Genomic DNA, 21,222 nt, shown 5'->3' on the forward strand with positions numbered 1-21,222 from the left:
CTATGTTTTTTAAAAGAGTACTATGCCCATATTAAACAACTTGAACATTATATAAGAAGATGTATAATATATTGAAAAAACGTCTTCCTTTCACTCCAGATTACTAATTGCTCTCTCAAAGGCAACATGTGTTACTTTGTATTACCTTATAGAAATATTATGTGTTATACAAGTGTATGTAGTTAATCTTGAACTGCACAGGCTTGAACTGTGTGGGTCTACTTATACATGGATTTATTATAGTACAGTACTGTAAATATATTTTTTCTTCTATATGATTTTCTTTTTATTTTTTTTAAAGATTTTTATTTATTTATTTGAGAGAGAGAGAGAGAGAGAGAAAGCACAAGCAAGGGGAGGGGTAGAGGGAGAAGCAGGATCCCTGCTGATCAGGGAGCACGATGTAGAACTCGATCCCAGGACCCCGGGACCGTGACCTATACCAAAGGCAGATGCTTTACTGAGCCATCCAGGCAACCTCTTTCTTCCTTCTTTCTTTCTTTCTTTCTTTCTTTCTTTCTTTCTTTCTTTCTTTCTTTCTTTCTTTCTTTCTTTCTTTCTTTCTTTCTTTCTTTCTTTCTTTCTTTCTTTCTTTCTTTCTTTCTTTCTTTTTACCTACCTACCTATCTGTCTATCTGTTCAAAGATTTTATTCATTCATTTGTCAGAGAGAGAGAGAGTACAAGCAGGCAGAGTGGCAGGCAGAGGCAGAGAGAGAAGCAGGCTCCCTGCTAAGCAAGGAGCCCGATGCAGGACTCCATCCCAGGACCCTGGGCACATGACCCAAGGCAAAGGCAGCTGCTTAACCAACTGAGCTGCATGGGTGTCTCTTAGATGATTTTCTTAATACCATTTTCTTTTCTCTAGCCTATTTTATTGTAAAAATACAACATATAATACATGTAACAAACCAAATATGTGTTAATTGACTTTGTTATTGGTAAGGCTTCTTGTCAACAGTAGGTATTAGTTAAGATTTGGGAGAGTCAGGTTATGCATGAATTTTTGGAGCCAAATCCCCATGTTTAAGAGTCAATTGTAGGTGGGGCACCTGGGTGGCTCAGTGGGATAAGCCGCTGCCTTTGGCTCAGGTCATGATCTCGGGGTCCCGGGATCGAGTCCCGCATCGGGCTCTCTACTCAGCAGGGAGCCTGCTTCCTCCTCTCTCTCTCTCTGCCTGCCTCTCTGCCTACTTGTGATCTCTCTCTGTCAAATAAATAAATAAAATCTTTAAAAAAAAAAAAGAGTCAATTGTAGGTGTTTTCATTTCTCTTTTCAGTACTAACTCACTCAAAATAGTTGTCTTAGGTTCCTTTTTAATTTATACAGACTAGAAAAATGTTAAAGAAGTTAGTGTCATTTTCATTTTTAATAATTTTTGACATAAAGACATTTTGAATTTTCATATCATATTTTTCTATTTTTGTTTTTAGGATTCTGCTTTTCATCAGTTGAAAGTGTTTCCCTGCAACTCTAAGATTTAAAAAATAGCCTTTTGGACCTTTTTAAATGTATTTAGACAGCTAGAAAATCCTCTCATGATCTGTCTGAATCCCTAGCATTCTTACTGGGTGGCAAAGCAGGAAGAGAGAAATAAAAGTTAGGAGTTGAGATCCCTAGACATTTATCCAGTGCTTGCTTTGTGTTCAGTGCTAGACGCTGAGGATATAAAGATGTTTGAAGACAAGTTGCTTGCCCTGTAGGAGCAAACTGCCTAAGGGCTTTACAGCCTGATTTGATCCTGCTGCTGAATGAACCTTCCTTTGACAACTCTGCCTCCTTATAATTTATAAATCTGTTCAAGTTAGAGTTAGGTTATTGCCAGTTGAAGAAAAATCACCTCTTATGTCCATTAAACACTTCTCTGCTGGGTGCTTTAGCAGTATCTTTCAATTCCATTTAAAAAACTTGCTTGTGATTCAGCATGCTTTTAGTGTTAATATGAGCTTTCTGGTATATAATTTAAACACATTTTAAAAGATAATAACAGGATTTTAACTAAAGTCTAAAATTGTTTTTTTCAGTCTGCTAATAAGAGCTATTATATAAACAAAGCAACTTTTATTTTGTACCGAGAAAAATGATCAAACTTGCATTTTTTCTTTAAAACATGGTTTATGGGGAGCGCAGCCAGCTAAGCATCTGACTCTTGGTTTTGGCTGAGGTCCTTATCTCAGGGTCATGTGATTGAGCCCCGTGTTTTGATCTGTGCTAAGTGTGGAGTTGCTTAAGACTCTGTCCCTTTCCTTCTGCCCCTCCCACTTGTGCTCTCCCTCGCTTTCTCGCAAATAAATAAATCTGCAAAAAAACCCCCCCAGAAAACCCAGAACAAAACACTTGAGTTATGTACAGAGAGGGAGGACCTATGACTATTTCCCTTTTTTCTTTCTTCCTATTTGTTCTTCTCCCTGGAGTTCTCTGGATCATGTCTTTTTTCCTGTACTTATCAGTATCTGTTCTTGCTAGATGTCATGCCTTCTTATTAAGATCTTTGTATTTGGGTTCTCCAGAGATATAGAACCAATAGGAAATATATATGGTATATATGTCGGGGGGATATGGAGGGGAAGTGTTTATATTATAAGGGATTGGTTTGCTTGATTGTGGAGGCTGAAAATCCCATGATCCACTCTCTGGAAGCTGGAGGTCCAGGAAAACTGGTAGTATAGTTCCAGTCCCAGTCTGATGGCCACAGAACCAGGAGAATACCCATGTCCCAAATCAGGCAGGGAGAGCCATTCTCCTTTCCTCCCCTTTTTTGTTCTACTTAGGCCTTCAGTGTATTGGGTGATCCCACCAACATTGACTCAGTCCATTGATTCAAATGGAAATTCATCCAGAAAACTGTCGTAGAGCATCCAGAAATAATATTGAATCTGTGCACCCTGGGGCCTAGTCAGGATGGCACATAATATTGACCATCCCAACCTTGTTGTTACTCTCTTATTTATTGTATTCCTGACACACAGTTCCTGACACACAGTAGGTACACAACAAATGCTTGCGTGGATGTGGCTCCAGAGCTGTGCACTTTGCACCTTTCTGAATTACTTTGGATCATGTTCTTCCGGTAAATAGAAGGTATAGGGGAGAGTTCTTTCCCCCAGTGAGGATGGCAGTGTGGAGGCAGCAGACCTCAGGTAGAGTCAGGATCTTGGGTTAAGTCAGTGCCCATGTTAGAAGTCACATGTTGTTAAAATTGTCCAAATCCTATCATTTGCCCATAACAAAATGAGACATTCCTAAGAGAGACCCCCAGACACAGACTGATAGAGCAGCAGGTCTGCATCTTCCATCTCATGCTCACTCCTAGGTATGTGCTTGTTAGGTTGGATTTTGGGGTCATAGCCTGTACTAGTGAACCACCTGTTTACTACCACTGAGTGACACAGTGACACTGCTGAATAACTTGAGTGTGTAGTGGTTAGAGTACATCACACATCCTAGAGTAGGAAATCAGGTTTCCTACTCTTGGCTATGACTCTGGGCAACTACCTAAGATTCTCATTAAGATTCAGAAATGATGAGAGCATAGCAAAACCAGCTAATACTTATTGGGAATTTACTATGAGATGGATTTTACTAGAGATGGATTTCTCTTATTCCTCACAACAACTTTATTAGGTAGATGGTTATTATAATTACCATGTTACAGGTGGGGAAAACGGTGATGATACTAGTCCATAGTCACATGGATACTGGTGGACTTGGAGATCATGTATTTCTTCCTGTTTTCTATAGTGTTTACCTTGGGACTTCGCATTCCACAGGTATTGAATAAATGAATTTTGATAATAATAAAATGACGTTATATAGCTAGTGCTTCTTAGCTTATTACAAACATTGCCAAGAATTTCCCTCTTACCTAACTTGATCTTTGTAGCAAGCAGATGAAGTAGGTAGCATGGGATTTTCATTCTCATTTTTGTGGATAGTTGATAATTATTTTCATTATCAATGTGAAAAAAGGTGTGAGAAAGTGGTATAATTCTCTTTTTTAAAAAAACAAATAAAAGAACAAACTATTCTGGAGTAGAACTAAGTCACAATACTATAGTATTACATTCATGAATATGAAATAAACTATTAATATTCATGCCTAGTTTTGAGAATTTATTTTTGTTTCTTTTGCAGTGTCATACAAATTACATTCCTGTCTGTGGATCAAATGGGGACACTTATCAAAATGAATGCTTTCTCAGAAGGGCTGCTTGTAAGCACCAGAAAGAGATAACAGTAGTAGCAAGAGGCCCATGCTACTCTGGTATGTGTGGTATTTTTCTGAGTAAAATTTAGAAATGATTCTACCATGGTTTCTAAAAGGAAATTTCCAGTCAGAGGTGTATTCCCAGAACTGCTGTACGGATCATTTGTGTGGGGAGCTCTTTTTTGTCAGCATTTCATGTTGCTTTTTAACCCCAGATGGTCGAATACTGTGTTACATCCCGTACATTGTTAATGCTTATTGACATTTTCATGGGGACTTTGCATATCTTTTGCCTTATGGTTTAAATATTAGATAGAACAAGATTTGGCGTGAGAAATGATATGGGATCTGTTTTGTTGATTTTTATTTTCTTGGTGTGGGGGAGGGGTGGAGACTATCCATAGAAAGCCATTAGTGGCATCCCAGGATGTGTCTCTTTCCAAGCTTGTCTCTTTTTATATCTTCTCTCTTCTGTCTGCCAGTCTTTGTCACCTATCTTCCTCCAGTTTTTTTGTATTTCTTCCTTCTCTTTTCCTTCCTGAATCGGTAGCGATTATTTTTGGAAGGCATGGATGTAAGTTTCTTACTTGCATTTGTATTTCGGGGCAGGAATGCAGGTGATGTATTGTAATTTGAATTACTGTATGAAGATTAGCAGTTAAGGCACAAAGTACGAACAGACTCTGCCAGGAGATGCCACGGAAGAAGAACTGCAAAGGGTAGAAGGGTAAAGCTCAACCTTAAAGCATAAGACAGGAGATTTCAAGTAAACAAAAGAGAATGTTATTTCTAGCACAGGGACCAGGACTAATAAAAAGGCCAAATGAGATGAACAACACTGGCCCACTGAGCAACTAAAAAGACCAGTATAGCAGCTCACAGCTTAGGTGATTCAATCACTTTTTACATGGTGCAGTGTATTTCTTTACTTTCCCTTTATGTTACCGTGCCTGTGTTCAGAATTTTTACTGGGGCTCCATTATATAAGCATGAATGATTCATTGTCTAAGTGGTTGATCTCAAATTCCAGGTCCACTGATACCACGTGACTGAAAGTCCCCCTACTCTAAATTACATGATTGGTCCTTGTGGCTTGACCAGCCTTCACCGTAGGACTGTTGTGTATGGCCAACCCCACCTTAAGATCTGATGTGGTCAGTGCCCTCCGTAAACATGACACTTCTATCAGGTATGATATAGATTACCTTTCAGAAGCTGAGACAAAAACCAGACCTGTCTTTGGACAAAGACAAATTCTTTTCCCTACACCAGATAATTAAGGTGCTTGGTGAAATGATTGTGTTCTTGGGCCAATAGACTATTGTTTATTGTGATTCTTGTCTATTTCTCTAAGTACCTTGTGTTTCACAGACTTGGTTTAGAAACGAAAAAAGAACACAGAACCTATTATAATCCCAAATTAGAAGCAGGATGGTAGATTTGAAAAAGCACTGCACAGGTTAAAACCTGTGGTGGGTGTTAACTCCAGCTCTTTCTTACTGTATGACCTTGGATAAGTCACCTAGCCCCTCTGAGCCCCATTACTTAAACTGTTAAATGGATATCCTCTTGGGATTGTTAAATGAGGATTGAATCACCTAAGCTGTGAGCTGCTATACTGGTGTTTTTAGTTGCTCAGTGGGCCAGTGTTGTTCATCTCATTTGGCCTTTTTATTAGTCCTGGTCCCTGTGCTAGAAATAACATTCTCTTTTGTTTACTTGAAATCTCCTGTCTTATGCTTTAAGGTTGAGCTTTACCCTTCTACCCTTTGCAGTTCTTCTTCCGTGGCATCTCCTGGCAGAGTTTGTTCGTACTTTGTGCCTATCTCTCAGTATATATCCTAACATTTCGTTTCTCTGACACATGTGTCTCCTGCCAGAGCAGTTACTTCTCAGCAGGAAGGCAGTATGCCCTGCCTAGGGAGGTACAGCCTAGTCCCTGGGTAGGGGGGGAGTTGTGTGGATGGTGGAAGGCACATGTGCAATGAAAATACAATCTACAAGAAGAATTCAGTCTCATTATCTGGGGAGTCACGATATTTAATTTTTTAAAGAATTTTTAAGGGCACTAAGGGAAAGGAAGGTATGGGGATGGTTTGAAAACTGGTTGCGCGTGAGTATCTCATGCACCGGGGCTTTCTTATTTATCATTTTATTCCTAGCATTTATCATATTGCCTAGCACTTAATATGTACTCAGTCAATATATGTAGAATAGAAGGAAAAAGGGAGTGTTTTGCTAAGAAAAGTTTGGTCCTAAAACAATTTTAAATTGAGTTCCCTTCTTTCTTGTGTTTTTTTTTTTTTCCTGCTCTTCCAATCTTTCTTTTCCTCCTTATTTACTTAGATGTAATTGTTTATGATCAGTCAAAATTGAATACAATATAAGACTTTATAAAATCCCATGAAGATTTTACAGTAGACATTACAAAAAATATGTATTTTTCTTGTTCCTCCTGTTTCTACCATGTTTTGGGAATTCGATCGTTATCTGAAGGAGATTAAAGGGGAAGGAGTGATATTATGAAGGGCATTGTCTCCCATTCTGGGGAACTCTGTGAAGAACTGAAGTGGGTTCTTGAGGATGTTTCTCCCCCATCGCCCCGAAAGTGCTGGATAAAGTGCATCAAGTGCATCACTTGCCATCTCTGCTTTTTACTATATCATGCTGATGATACTATAGCATTACCCTCTTTGTAACATGCTCTACACCATATGTTGGCCTTTTAAGGATTTATAAAATAAATGTTTCATATTAATTACATTTTAGGCTGACTTCTTGCTGGTAATATTAAGGGAGGCTCTTAAATTTCATTAGTGATGAGTATCTCACCTACATCTTGATGAGAGTCCTTCTGGTTAAGTTTCCTAGACGAAGCTAATTTTAGCAGTAATTTGAAAACCTCAGCTCTGAAGTTCTTCCCTTTTAAACCTTGAGGCTTTTTCTTACCTTTTGGCTTTTGGCCTTTGTCCACAGATTTCATTAAGATTTTTGGAGCAAGACCCAAAGCTCTTTTCCTCCCTTTCTAATAAAAGTAGTTTATTCATTATTCCTCTCAAGCTTTAACGAAATTAATTTTTTTTCCTTTTAAGTGAGTTAATTAAAATTACTTTTATCTAGCCATTTATTTTACAGTGTTTGTTGGCCTTTACTCTGTGTAAGGCACCTGCATATTTCCTAAATGGGCTACAACAGATGTATGAGGTATAGATGATCGTGTGTCCAAGGAATTTCTATTTGGAGAAAGACATGGAATAGGTATATAAGAACAGTTTAGTTCCATATTAAAAAAAAAATAACAAAAAAGCTACGTGAGAATTCCTATCATAGTTTGATTTTTAAAAAAAGATTTATTTATTTATTTTAGAGAGCGAGAGAGCAAGTGACCGCCCAAACATGTGTGAGTGGGGGTTTGGGGGAAGAGGCAGAGTGGGAGAGAGAGAGAATCTCAAGCAGACTCCCTAATGAGCAGGGTGCCCAATGCAGGGCTCGATCTCACAACCCTGAGATTGTGACCTGAGCTGAAATCAAGAGTCAGATGCTCAACTGACTGAGCCACCCCATGCACCCATCACAGTTTGATTTTTGATAGGAAATTTTACCATTGGATAAGATGAAATTTCCAGCAAAAATATTTCTATTCACTGTTTGTTTTTATTCTCAGATAATGGCTCTGGATCTGGAGAAGGAGGTAAGTTTCAAGTACCCCTTAAAGGATGTTTGTTTTCTGTCATTTTCTGTTTTGAACAGCTTTATTGAGGTAATATTCACATACTATACAGTTCACTCATTTAAAGTATACAGTGCAGTGACTTTTGGTACATGGAGTTATGCATTCATCACCGCAATCAATTTTAGAACGTTTTCATTACTCCAGAAAGAAACTCTTAGCCATCATTCGCAACCCTAGGCACTTTGTATCGTGCGGTTATTTTTGCTAAAGTTTTGTTGACTTTACAAAAAGCGGAAATGTAACTCCTGTTAAATTTGAGATTGCATCAAAGTGCCTTCTCCTTGGGATCATCCCCACAGATGATTTTGGGTTGCATCAGAGTATTGGTGAATCTCTCACCCCTTGCTTATAAATTTTTGCTCTTAAGAAATTTTCAAGCTTTAGGATTATAAAACTCTGGAGCGAGTTGAGCATGGCAAAGAGAAGGCTTGCAGAATAAGTGTAGTAGAATCTGTGTCTTGAAATTTTATTTTACAGATATATAAATCACTTCTGTTTAAAAAAGTAACATCTGGTAATAGCATTTAACAAGAGTTTAGTCTAAATGATCGGAATTAAGAATGATTAATTTATGTCAACTCTAATGAAGCTGTCATACTTAGTATCCACGGTATGCAAAATAAAGCTGGAGGTACTGTGGAGATCCACTCAAAGAAAACTTACTCTAGTAAAATTTCACACTTAAACTGAGGAAAATTACAATCATCCTTTCGATACTATCGAAACCTTACTGCAGACTTCCACATTTCATAGAATCCTAAAATGTCAGAGTTGGAAGGCACTTCAAAGGTCACTTTAGGGAATAGAAGAAATGGGATGACAGTTTCAGAGGGGAAAAATAATTAAAGCTATATCCCATAATAAGATGTGATTTATTTTTTTTTTTATTTTTTTTTTTTTTAAAGATTTTTTATTTATTTGACAGAGAGAAATCACAAGTAGATGGAGAGGCAGGCAGAGAGAGAGAGAGAAGGAAGCAGGCTCCCTGCTGAGCAGAGAGCCCGATGCGGGACTCGATCCAAGGACCCTGAGATCATGACCTGAGCCGAAGGCAGCGGCTTAACCCACTGAGCCACCCAGGCGCCCCATAAGATGTGATTTAAATAGACATGTTCAAGCAGAGGCTTCATGATCACTTGTGAAGGACCATCAGGCCATCAATTCTAGACCTGAGAGCTGGAAAGGATTTTAAGAGAGATCATGTAGTCTAATTCCTGTGGTCAGATATTCAGTAAGGAAATTGTTCTTATACTAAAGAAGTGGAAGTTTTGTGTATGTCAAGATTTGTGTCAAGATTTGTGTAAATAGTGTAAATACTGGATATCTTGCTCCGAGGATGTAAGGTGGACAATTTCTCTTTAGGGAATATGAGTTTAGAAAGGCCAAGTGCTTTGTTCGGATTAGTACATTAACTTGAGGGAGCTCAGGGTGACCATACCAAAGCCTCAGAAATACATAGGATTCTCTGGAATCAGGGAGTGTTCATAAGAATTTGGGTAAGATTTCTACTTAAAGTGTAGGCAGACACTAAAAAAATGGAAAGTTTGGAAGTATTACCAAACTGAGGCATTTTAGGCTTATGGATTTTTCCTTTTCCTATCTTCTTTACTAATTGACACCCCCTGAATAAGTTGTTCTTTTCCAAACCAGAATGGGAGATCCCTTGAGAAAGCTGAATCTCTAAATTGCTCTCAGAACAGAGCTCCCTGCCCAGTTTGAAACGATCAGGGTAGGATCCATTTTCGTTGAGCCCCACAAATGTAGAAGCCCTTAAATGTGGAATAGGAGTTGGGGACTTAGAGGTATGCACGGTTTTTTGTGCTGGATCGTAGGAGACCCACACACTTCTGTTTTCTGGGTACTTACGGCGTGCTAAGTGGCAAAGTAGGAAAAGAGATAAGTCTTTCATAAGGAGACCCCTTTCCTTTCACAGATTTGGAGATAAATATATATATATTTTTATTCTGGAATTAGTTGTTAATAGAGTAAGAAAGGCAGGTTTGAAACTGATGTGAAGAAGTGGTTATACTCTATTGCATTTAATCATTTATTTGCTGACCAGCATCACACACACTATTTCAGTAAGGTAATCACTGGACCAAATTTATTACCCATGTTTTACTTTCTCTTTTGTATTTAAATCTTTTTTTTTTTTTTAAAGATTTTTATTTATTTGTTAGAGAGAGAGAGAGAGATACAGAGCACAAGCACAGGCAGACAGAGTGGCAGACTAGAGGCAGAGGGAGAAGCAGGCTCCCTGCCGAGCAAGGAGCCTGATGTGGGACTCGATCCCAGGACGCTGGGATCATGACCTAAGCTGAAGGCAGCTGCTTAAACATCTGAGCAACCCAGGCGTCCCTCTCTTTCGTATTTAATGTTATGTGATAATTCTTCTAAAGACAATTGTCAAAACCTATATTGCACCTTTATACATAGGTTAAGGGATTGTTTTGCTAGTACCAATACTTATTTTCCTCATAGATTATGTTGTACTCTGTATTGGCAGCATTTTTGGGCACAAGCATTGATAGATTTTGGAAGTGATTATTTTCAAGAGCTCAGGTATATTTTCCTTAGAAATAGGATAATGGCTGCTGAAAACATGAAGCTTATCTGGAAAAGAACCCAACTTTTGCTTGAAAATTTAATTTTTCTTTTTAAACAGAAGAGGAGGGGTCAGGGGCAGAAGTTCACAGAAAACACTCCAAGTGTGGACCTTGCAAATATAAAGCTGAGTGTGATGAAGATGCAGAAAATGTTGGGTAAGTTGATTGAGGGAAAGGGATGCATTTTCTTGGAAGTTAATCATCAGCACTATTATATTGTAGAGAGGGATCTTTCAACCTGATTCTAGGTATTTTATATGTGCCTTCTATATTTTTTTGTTTAACGGTGTTTGTATTAATTTTTCTCTTATGTTGATATAATATCATAGCTATTGAAGTTAAAGTATTGTATTTTAGAATGAGAATTCATGTATAATTTTTTTAGGTTTACCTCTCCCTTTATTTTTATTGACAGTTTTATATATTTTATCCTACGTGCCAATTTTACTCCTCAAAAATACTTTTATTCTGAATTTTCCTACCATTATACTTTCTACTAGTATTAATACGTTTCTCTTTTTCTTAACTTGCATTTTTATGTAAAAACTTTGCATGTATTTCCATAAAAGGAAAATCCAGAATTTGAGATATAGTAATTATTGTGTAATGAGTAAAATATTTTTAGAAATCCCATTTTCACAGACTGACCTGTTGTTTTATTTTCTCACTCATATTCAGCCTTCAGTAAGGTGGGTTTTGTAGCTGGACAGCATTGTCTGTCCAATTTTCACATGGTATGGGGTGAAGAGCAACAATACTGACATCATTAACACAGTTATGTTTGTTTCTTCCTGTTTATTTATTCCCATTTTCAACCTCTCATTTCCCCCGTGGTGTTTGCATTTTGCATAGTTGATTCTAAAAGCTTTAATGCTGACTTCAGGACATTATAGCCCAAATGGATCTTCACATCCCTAATTTCCCCTTAGTGGATAGTTTAAAACACTTATTTTATAGAGATTTGCACTTTCTTCCTTACTCACACATATTTTCACTGTGTGTTTTCTGGTCCTAGGTTTTATGCAGCCCTCAAATACATATTCAGGTCTTTCACTGAATAGTAGTAATATGGTTTAATTAGCATTAATGCCCATAGGGAGTTTTGAAAATCAGGATCACACCTTTTTCAGGATTATGGTTCAAAATTGGCTGTTTGGGTGGTATATGGTAAAATTAATGTCTGATAATTTACTTGGTATATATTTTAAAGGTGGTGAGAATTGGCATAAGACAAGTTTAGTAAAAAGTGAATTTAGCAAAAGTTGCATTTGCTCTGTTTCTACATGTTGGTCCCTTGGGTTGACATGTGTCCATCCATTTCAGTCAGAGTGACTTGATTGGGAAGTACATGTTTTCCAAAGTAGATGTGGGTCTGCACAACAGGAAAGAAATGATGAGTGATATGGACTTGCAGAGAGAACAGACAAGAGATGTTATGTGCTCCTCTTCTTGCTTTGTGCTAATGGTATGGCATGATGATGTACTGGGGGTGTGTGTGTCTACTTTTGTAGAGATTTGTTCTTTAAAGTGTTTTCGTTCAGGACTGTTCTATAAAGGTGTTCAGAGTCAAAATAGTTGTCAGTGATTGATTGGCTTGGTCTGTTGATCTGTTCTTATTCCTTTGATGGTAGCTCTCTCCAGTCCTATTTTAGACATTTCTCTGCTCTCATATTTCATCCCTTAATTGAAAGAGATAGAGATCTTTTGCTTGGAAGTAGAACAGTTTCCATCTAGTCTCCGAGGCAGCTTCACATATGACATCTCTATAGTAGAATATACATCTTTCTAGGAACACCACCTCATAATATAATATGTACCCTATGCCAGTCAGAGTAACTTCCTTGCAGGTACGAAATTCTTTTTGTGCATCTGTTTGAGGACCTGCAGCCAACGTTTTTGCAGATAACAGGCTTTAAGCATAAGGAAGTGGGCACAGACCAGGGAAGAGCTTACCAGTAGAAAGGAGCATGCAAGCTGAGGAGCCAGCCAGGGAACATGAAGACTGGGACAGGCGGCCAAGTCCAGGCCAGGACATTGGTGCGATAATGGGAAAACATTAAGGAAGCAGTTGGTACTTTTACCTAAATTTAGGTAAGTGATTAAGCTAAAATGGCTAATCCTACAATGGAAGAAGATATTTTAGGACATTAATCTTTTATGTATAGAACACTTACTACTGATTGTAGTGAGTTTAACAATTGGGCATACCTCAATGGCTATTGTATTTTTTTTTTTTAAACTTTTAAGTGGGCTGTGGTACCGAGGAAATTATTATTTTTTATTTATTTATTTGACAGAGATCACAAGTAGGCAGAGAGGCAGGCAGAGAGAGAGGAAGGGAAGCAGGCTCCCAGTTGAGCAGAGAACCCAATGTGGGGCTCTATCCTAGGACCCTGAGATCATGACCTGAGCTGAAGGCAGAGGCTTTTTAAACCACTGAGCCATCCAGGTGCTTCAGTACCGAGGAAATTATAAGGAGGTTATTTAACTCCTTCTGGGCACCTTCTGTGGGTTTTTCATGATTACTTCCAGGTAAATAGCTGCATAGTTTAGTTTGCCTAAGGGTAATTCTGACCCAGCCCACGAAACCTTTTCAGTAGGCAAAACTGAGAGATGTACATATGTAGCTGTAGCCACCCAGCCTTGATTTTTATCTAAATCACCCATTGTTTATTAGGAAAATGTTATTTAATTTTTTAATTAAAAGTTTAAACTATAGGGCACCTGGGTGGCTCAGTGGGTTGGGCCGCTGCCTTCGGCTCAGGTCATGATCTCAGGGTCCTGGGATCGAGTCCCGCATCGGGCTTTCTGCTCAGCGGGGAGCCTGCTTCCCTCTCTCTCTCTCTGCCTGCCTCTCCGTCTACTTGTGATTTCTCTCTGTCAGATAAATAAATAAAATCTTAAAAAAAAAAAAAGTTTAAACTATAGTTATAAAATAAGTACTCATGTCATGGCTTAATTATTATAAACTCTACCAGAATCAGAAAATGTTAAGGTTGAGTAGGATCTTAAAATTTATCTTCTAGCCTAGTCCTTACACTTTACAGAGGAGAAGAGTAAGTATTAAAGTCAGAGGTTTTATGGGGCAGATTCTACTAAATTCCAGGAGAGTCGTCCGTCATGTCCCCCCACTCTCCCCACCCCGCCATTAGCCTGTTTGGTTCCCAGAAAGAATGCTGTTATCCTTTTCCTACTTCCAACGACTGATGCTTGATGACTTTTTAAAAAACACTGCCCTCTTCAACCTGATCCCAGCTGAGATTACTTTCCTTTCCTTATTTTCTTCTGGTCACTCTCATTACTGGCTGCTTTTAAATTCCTTGTTTTTACACCTTAGCTGCCATCTAGAAGGCCACATGCCTATCTGTTTTGTATCAGTGACTTTTAGGTGTTTTTAACCATAGCTCCATGTAAGAACAAGATTTACACTGTGACCTAGCACTTGTGTGTGTATACACATGATAATAATACATATTAAGTAAAACAAAGTTGTATGAAATAATAGTTACCTTTATGAAATGCGAAGTACTCTCATTTTCTATCCGATTTCCTTAAAAAATACCAGAATTGACTTCTTTTTTTTTTTTTTTTTAAGATTTTATTTATTTATTTGACAGGGAGAGAGAGATCACAAGTAGGTAGAGAGACAAGCAGAGAAAGAGGGGGGGAAGCAGGCTCCCTGCTGAGCAGAGAGCCCGATGTGGGGCTCAATCATGACCTGAGCTAAAGGCAGAGGCTTTAACCCACTGAGCCACCCAGTCACCCCCAGAATTGACTTCTTTATCCACTAGTGATTATGACCTATAGTTTGAAAAATATTCCTTGATACTATAATTGATACATTTCATGTTGTATATTATATTTCAAATTATCTTTTAGGTATGGATATTTATTTAAAAATATTTTTTCTCATTTTGTAAAAGGCGAAAGATTTATGTGATCTGAAGAGAAACCAGAGTATTTTTTTTTAAAGAGTTTATTTATTTATTTGACAGAGACAGAGATCACAAGTAGGCAGAGAGGCAGGCAGAGAGAGGAAGGAAAGCAGGCCCCCTGCCGAGCAGAGAGCCGGATGTGGGGCTGATCCCAGGACCCTGAGATCATGACCTGAGCTGAAGGTAGAGGCTTTAACCCACTGAGCCACCCAGGCGCCCCTGGAGTATTTTTTTCTCATTTTGAAATGTGTTTTCTATTAGAAGAAATGCTTATACCCTATCTGGTTTCCTAGGGCAGCTAAAATCTCTTGCTTTAAAGCTCTCTCTCTTTTTTTTTCTACTAGTTTAGAAAACAACCCTAGCATTTTGTGGGATCAGTGGTATGTAACTTAATTCTTTGCTTATTAAGAAAAGTGCTAATTTTTTATTTAGCCATTTAAATGGAAATTTATTTAAATATATTGTTTTAGTATTTCATATTGTATAGTGTGTTAGATTTTTCAGCTATTGTTACATAAATTGTTTTTTCAGCTCTTTAGGGCAGTTCTGTCTGGTGGCAAGAAGTATTATCCTGATTTTACAAGTGAAGCTGGTCTTAGAAGAGGCTGAATGGCTTGCAGTTGCCCTGAACACAGGTCCAACGACAAGGGATTTTTCTAATGTGTTGTGTACACCCTGATGTTCTCAGTGGTGGTTGCTTCGTCCCTGAGCTTACAGCTGCATTCTGCTTTGTGTTTTGGGTTCTTTGAAAATAATTTTTCTTCTCCCACCTCAGGTTCTTAGCCACTGCTTCTGAGTACTGTTAAGGTGCTTTGACAATGAACCTGAGTGTAGATGACCCCAGCTTTTAATTTTGCTTCTCTTCTTTCCCAGAATAGGAGATAATAGATCTATAGGAACGGTGTCTAATGTAGGAATAAATTCTCAATGTAAAAGAGTAAATAGGTTCTTCTGAGTGAAGTGTATGGCCTTTATTAATAAATAAAGCATGTATTTTATCTCTTGTTTGCTCAGTGGCTAATTTATTTTATAATTTAAGTTAGTTTTAGCTTTGAAAGGCTTTTTTCCCTCTCTTCCTTCCTGAAGCACATTGTGCCTCTCCAGTGACACTCTTGGTGTTCACATGGGTTAATGATAGCTATCTTTATTGATGCTTCCCTTTTGAATTTATACCTGGAGCTAGGTTGTGAGGTTCTAAGAAATTTGACACCCCCCCCCGCCCGAGGTGAGGTTTTGGTTTTCTGTTGTGACCATTGTGAAGTACAGTGGATGGGCTTTTTTGGGGGGAGGGAGGGGGTGTTTAACAGAACTTTATTTCTCATTCCCGTAAAGTCTGTCACAGTACTGTGGAAGTCTGCAGAACAGCTGCTCTCCTTGTGGGGGGCTCAGCATTCCAAAGCGCTTTGAGTTTCTGGCCCCTGTTTCTGTATGGGCTCCTAGGATGGAGGCAGGAAGAGCCTCAGAGTCTTGCACCAACAAATAAAGGCTTCAGCCCAGATCTGCTTAGTCTTAAAACTTGGAAACAGCTCCTGCTTTAGAGCACGTTGTATTTCTTGAACCATATGCTTGTAGCAACCCCTCCTTTTCTTTTCTTTTTTTTTTTATAATTTTTTTTTCAAGATTTTATTTATTGATTTGACAGAGAAATCACAAGTAGATGGAGAGGCAGGCAGAGAGAGAGAGAGAGGGAAGCAGGCTCCCTGCTGAGCAGAGAGCCCGATGTGGGACTCGATCCCAGGACCCCGAGATCACGACCTGAGCCGAAGGCAGCGGCTTAACCCACTGAACCACCCAGGTGCCCCAACCCCTCCTTTTCTAAACAGCATTTCTAATCTGGCCAAAGCTGAAGTGACTGCTATAGGATGGCCATCAGTTGTTTGTCTGGACAGTGGGGCCAGATAATCCTAAAACTCCTTCACATCAGTACCTTTATAGTCCTGACCTAAGTCTCTACCCGCGAATAGTTTGAGATTAGGTAGAATCATCAAGCATAATGTCAATACAGGTGAGTTATAAAAGTCCTCGAATTACTTCTTTTGAACTTCGTGTATGATGCCGTTTGTGGAAATAGTTCCTGCTCTCCTGCCTTTTTGATGTCAATCTTTTTGGAGATGCTCTTTCCCTGAGTGATGGGAGATTTCAGAGTTGCTCAGAGAATCACTGTAGGTATGCAGTGTGACAGACAACATTGATAAACAGTTAATCTACCTGCTTGGACATCTTTGTCCATCGTGGGACCATTTTCTGTTTGACACAGATGGCTGGTCAGTGTCACAGTCTGATGAGTCTCTCTCAGTAGGTGCAAGGAAATCTTTTTTCTGGTTTAAGCCGAGAAAGTGATGCTATACATGTGTGTCCTCCATTATGTTTTCCTTTCTGGATGCCACATAGACTTTTTAAAAAAAGAACCAAAGAAGTTCCTCTCCTTCCATTATCTATTCTTTATTTCTTCCTAACCAGAGATGACAGTAGTTTTTTGTCATTTAACATTGCCCTTCTCTGGATATATAGAATACAGACTTCTAAAACTATTTAGGTTTAATAAATTCGTATGCCGGCCCCTTAGATTATAATGGAAAAATAATTATAGGTTGTTCTTTTTCTTCTGATAACTGAAAACAACACTATTAAATATTAGTTTATACATAATATAAGCTGGGTGTTAGCAATAGCAGGCTCCTCATCCAGAAATACTTTCCTACTACAGTACAGAGCCTTCCTACTACTAATCAACACTACACAGCTGCCAGTAAAGGTTTCCTTTGAGAGGTCTGTTTTTAAAATGCAGAACACCATATCCCCATAACCTTTTGCAGTTTTCTGAATAATGTGCTACTCTTTGATAGTTTGCCTCTTATTCCCTCTGCCTGGAGTCCCATCTCTCTTTATCTATCTAATTCCCACTCTTCCTTCTCAACTTGGATGAGGTGTGACTCAGGTCACAAGTCAGTGCCTCTTCCCAGAAGCCTCCCTTGCTCTCTTCCACAATCCCTATGAGTTAGGTGACCTTATTCTGTGTTGCTCCTTGTTCTTGAGAAATAACCTCTGCATGGCACTTACGCTGTTGGGATCACTAGCAGATGGTTGGCTCCCTAAGGACAGGGACTTTGTCTTGCTGATTTCTATACTGGTTGAACTTGCCATAAGGTTGGATTGTAGTATACCTCTGTAGGTCTTTGTTGAATTCATGGCTGTTCACACTAGGGCTTTATTACTCACTTAGAGTTGCACACAGGGTCATTGTATGGATTTAATATACATGAAAAGACTGGTATTGTACTGAACTTTTTGCAGGCTTCATAGATGTTTGTTAAATCTAAACAACTTCACATGAATTAATTTTTTTTTTTAATTTTTTTATTTATTTGTCAGAGAGAGAGAGAGAGTGAGAGCGAGCACAGGCAGACAGAGTGGAAGGCAGAGTCAGAGGGAGAAGCAGGCTCCCTGCGGAGCAAGGAGCCCGATGTGGGACTCGATCCCAGGACGCTGGGATCATGACCTGAGCCGAAGGCAGCTGCTTAACCAACTGAGCCACCCAGGTGTCCCAGGTTTTTTTTTTTTTTAAGATTTTATTTACTTGTTTGAGAGAGTGAGCATGAGCAGAGGGAGGGGGAGAGAGAAAGGGAGAGAGAGAGAAGCAGACTCCCAGCTGAGTACGGAGTCCAATATGGGGCTTGATCCCAGAACCCTGAGATCATGGACCTGAGCCAAATGCAGACGCTAAACTGACTGAGCCACCCAGGCATCCCCACATACACTGGTTAAGCCAGCGTTTTCTTAACTGCTAAATAAACTTACCATATCACGAAGGAATAACATTTTTTATATAAAGTGAAGAGAAAGGAAGGGAAAGGATAGATTTTTTTTTTCAATAATAATAATACTGCTTTCATATGTACATAGTATTTGATTTCAAAGAGCTTTTTACAAAAGCTTATTTGGTTCTTTCACCAGTATTATGAGGTATTATCCCTATTTTAAAGACTTAGAGTTGTGATTTGCAAAAATCATAGAAGTCATTGAATTCATTTGTGTATGTAGGTATGCATTCATGCCTTTGAAATTTGCGGTGTTAGAAACTCAAAAGCTTTAAAAGGCTTCACAGTAAAAAATCTGCTTCCTGCCTCCGTTCCCCAGCCATTCAGGTGTCTTTACTAGAGGCAGTCATGTGATGTTTATTTAATCTCCCAGCGATTGTTTTAAGCGTGTACAAGCAAGAAGGTACATATATTCTCTTTCTTTCCTTTTTTAAAACTGATGGTAATACACTGTGCATATTGATCTATGCTTTATTTAAAACTTCTTTTGTAAAATATGGCATACGTATGTACACAATTCAAAGAATGCTACATCTGTGTACCTAACACCTAGAGTATAAAATAGAATATTGCTGTATTACCAGTGTGGAGCATTAACCCAGCTGTAGAAGGAAAGGGCTGTAGTGCCATGATTGCATAAAAGCTTATAAAAGAAGATACATGGAATGGTTTCTGAGTCAGAATCTTTCAGTTTCCTGGACAGTTTACAAGATTCCCTTCAGGGGGCGTCAGTGGGCAAGAGCTTGAGTGAGTCCTGGGGAACCCAGGGCTTCTCATGGAGGAGACACCTGGCAGGATTCTGGTGTTGCCGCGTATGGATGACTGGCAGGGACGTGGTCAGAGAAGGGCCTGCTCTGTGTTCTCTCCTTCTTATCTTGCCAGAGCTGACCTCTAGCTCTCAGAAGTCAATTAAATGAGTGTGCTCAGAGTGAGGCAGTAGGACATGAGGGGAAGAGTGGGGACACTTCACCACCATATGGTAAAGATGAGCCAAGTGTGGATCAGAGTCTGGAGCAGGCTTACCTGGGCATTCTGTGCCCTGGCTAAGAAGGGCATAGGGGCATTAGACCTCTTAGTAATTGGTAATCACAGCCATCGATAGGACTGTGCAGAGTGAAGCTGTTCAGTAGGACTGGTTGCCCTCGAATAGAGCTGTCACCCTGGTATCTAACTTGTGTTGTATCTTTTCCAACAACAACCAGTTCTCTACTTCTCCTCTACCAACCAGCTGTTCCATGACTCAGTTCACTTCTGATGCTCTCCACTTGGAGTTAGCCCAGATGATACAGAATGAAGGCACAGACCCACAAGACACCACCTGACAGTGAGGTTCCCTGCGTCTTCTCCCAGCATACTTCCAGCTTGGAGATTTTTACAACCTCCCCTCAGGCTTCAGAATTTGCAAATAGGACACACAGCGCTACACTTACCGTTTATTGGGAAGGACGCAAATGGGCAGCCAGATGAAGAGGCGTAGAGGGCGAGGTCCGGAAGGGTCTTGAGGAGTTTCTCTTCTGTCTCCATGGTATCAGGTGCACCACCTTCCCAGCACGTGGGTGTGTTCACCAACCTGGAATGCTCCTGTTCAAAGTTCTTTATTGCGGTGTCATTATTGGTTAAATTATTGGCCGTTGGTGACTGAACTCCATCTCCATTCCCTCTCTCTCTTCCCTGTTCCCAGAAGTTAGGTGGGTTGGTTTGGGGTGGGAAGTGGAAGTTCTGACTTTACCGTGGTTGGTATTTCTGTTGTCAAACTGGTCCCTCCCTTCTTTCCCACAGTGAATCCCACAGTGAGTCATTCCCTTAGCATATAAAAGATTCTCCCATCTATCAGACAGTTCCAAGAGTTTTAGGGGCTCTGTGCCAGGAGTGGGGGACAAAGACCAAATATATCTTTTGTTACCCCACAAGTATCCTAGAAATTAATTTGCCTCCCCTTCTGTATGGAATAGTCTGCTTCTTGTATTTTTGTTTTTATTTCTTGGTTTTACTCTCTCATTTTAGTCTATTTTTCAGTAGCTTCTTGAAAAAGGGTACAAGATGTTAAAAAAAAAAAAAAAGCCAAAAACTTTTGAGATTTAATGTTTGAAAGTTTTTTTTTTTTTTTAAGATTCTATTTTTACATAATCTCTACACCCAGCATGGGGCTCGAACGCACAACTACAAGACCAAGAGTCACATGCCCCACTGGCTGAGCCAGCCAGGTGCCCTGAAATTGTTTTTATCTTACACCTAATACTTATAACTTCTCAAGTACATATTTCTAAATGGGAAATAATTTCCCCTCAGAATTGTGAAAGCATTGCTGTGTTGTCTTCTAACTTCCAGTCTTGCTGCAGAAGCCTGAAGCCATTCTGATTCCTGATCCTTTTTGTAAGATCTGTTTTCTGTCTATTGAAGTGTGTAGAATCTTTTGGTCAGTATAGTGGAATTTTACATTGTTACACCCTTTCTTAGAAATTTACTTATTTCTGATTTGAGAAATTTTCTTCAATTAGCTTTAAAAAAATTTTTTTTTCCTTAGTAATCTCCACAGTCAATGTGGGGCTTGAACCCACAACTCTGAGATCAAACGTCACATGCTCTGCTGACTGAGCCAGCCAGGCACCCCTTCTTCAGTTAGTTCTATGATGATGACTTCTTTTCCTCTCTTTTCTATTTGTATTTCTGTTATTTAGTTATTGGACATCCTGGACTAGTCCTTTAATTTCTTACCTTTTCTCCCATTTTCTATTTTTTAAAAATTTTGCTATGCCTTCTGAGAGATTTCTTCAACTTTATCTACCTCCCCTTTTTTGAGTTTTTTTTTTTGTCTCTGCTGTAAAGCTTTATTTATTTATTTGAGAGAGAAAGAATAAGCAGGTCCCGGTTCAGGGGAGAGGCCAAAGAAGGGAAGGAGGGAGGGAGAGAATCTCCAGGAGACA

General features: G+C 39.1%; 1 protein-coding gene across 2 annotated transcripts in view; it reads left to right on the plus strand.

Moving 5' to 3' along the window:
- TMEFF1 (transmembrane protein with EGF like and two follistatin like domains 1) overlaps positions 1-21,222 on the plus strand; it is an 86,947-nt gene that overhangs the window by 30,564 nt on the left and 35,161 nt on the right. For both annotated transcript variants that reach the window (XM_045081633.1, XM_045081632.1), the window contains exons 3-5: positions 4,134-4,263; positions 7,871-7,897; positions 10,605-10,701. In XM_045081633.1, the coding sequence (XP_044937568.1) occupies positions 4,134-4,263; positions 7,871-7,897; positions 10,605-10,701 (254 nt within the window). The remainder of the gene's footprint in view (positions 1-4,133; positions 4,264-7,870; positions 7,898-10,604; positions 10,702-21,222) is intronic.

The sequence above is a fragment of the Mustela putorius genome, unplaced genomic scaffold (genome assembly GCF_011764305.1).
Source record: "Mustela putorius furo isolate JIRA1106 unplaced genomic scaffold, ASM1176430v1.1 tig00000580_pilon_pilon_pilon, whole genome shotgun sequence".
In the NCBI taxonomy this organism is placed as follows: domain Eukaryota; kingdom Metazoa; phylum Chordata; class Mammalia; order Carnivora; family Mustelidae; genus Mustela; species Mustela putorius.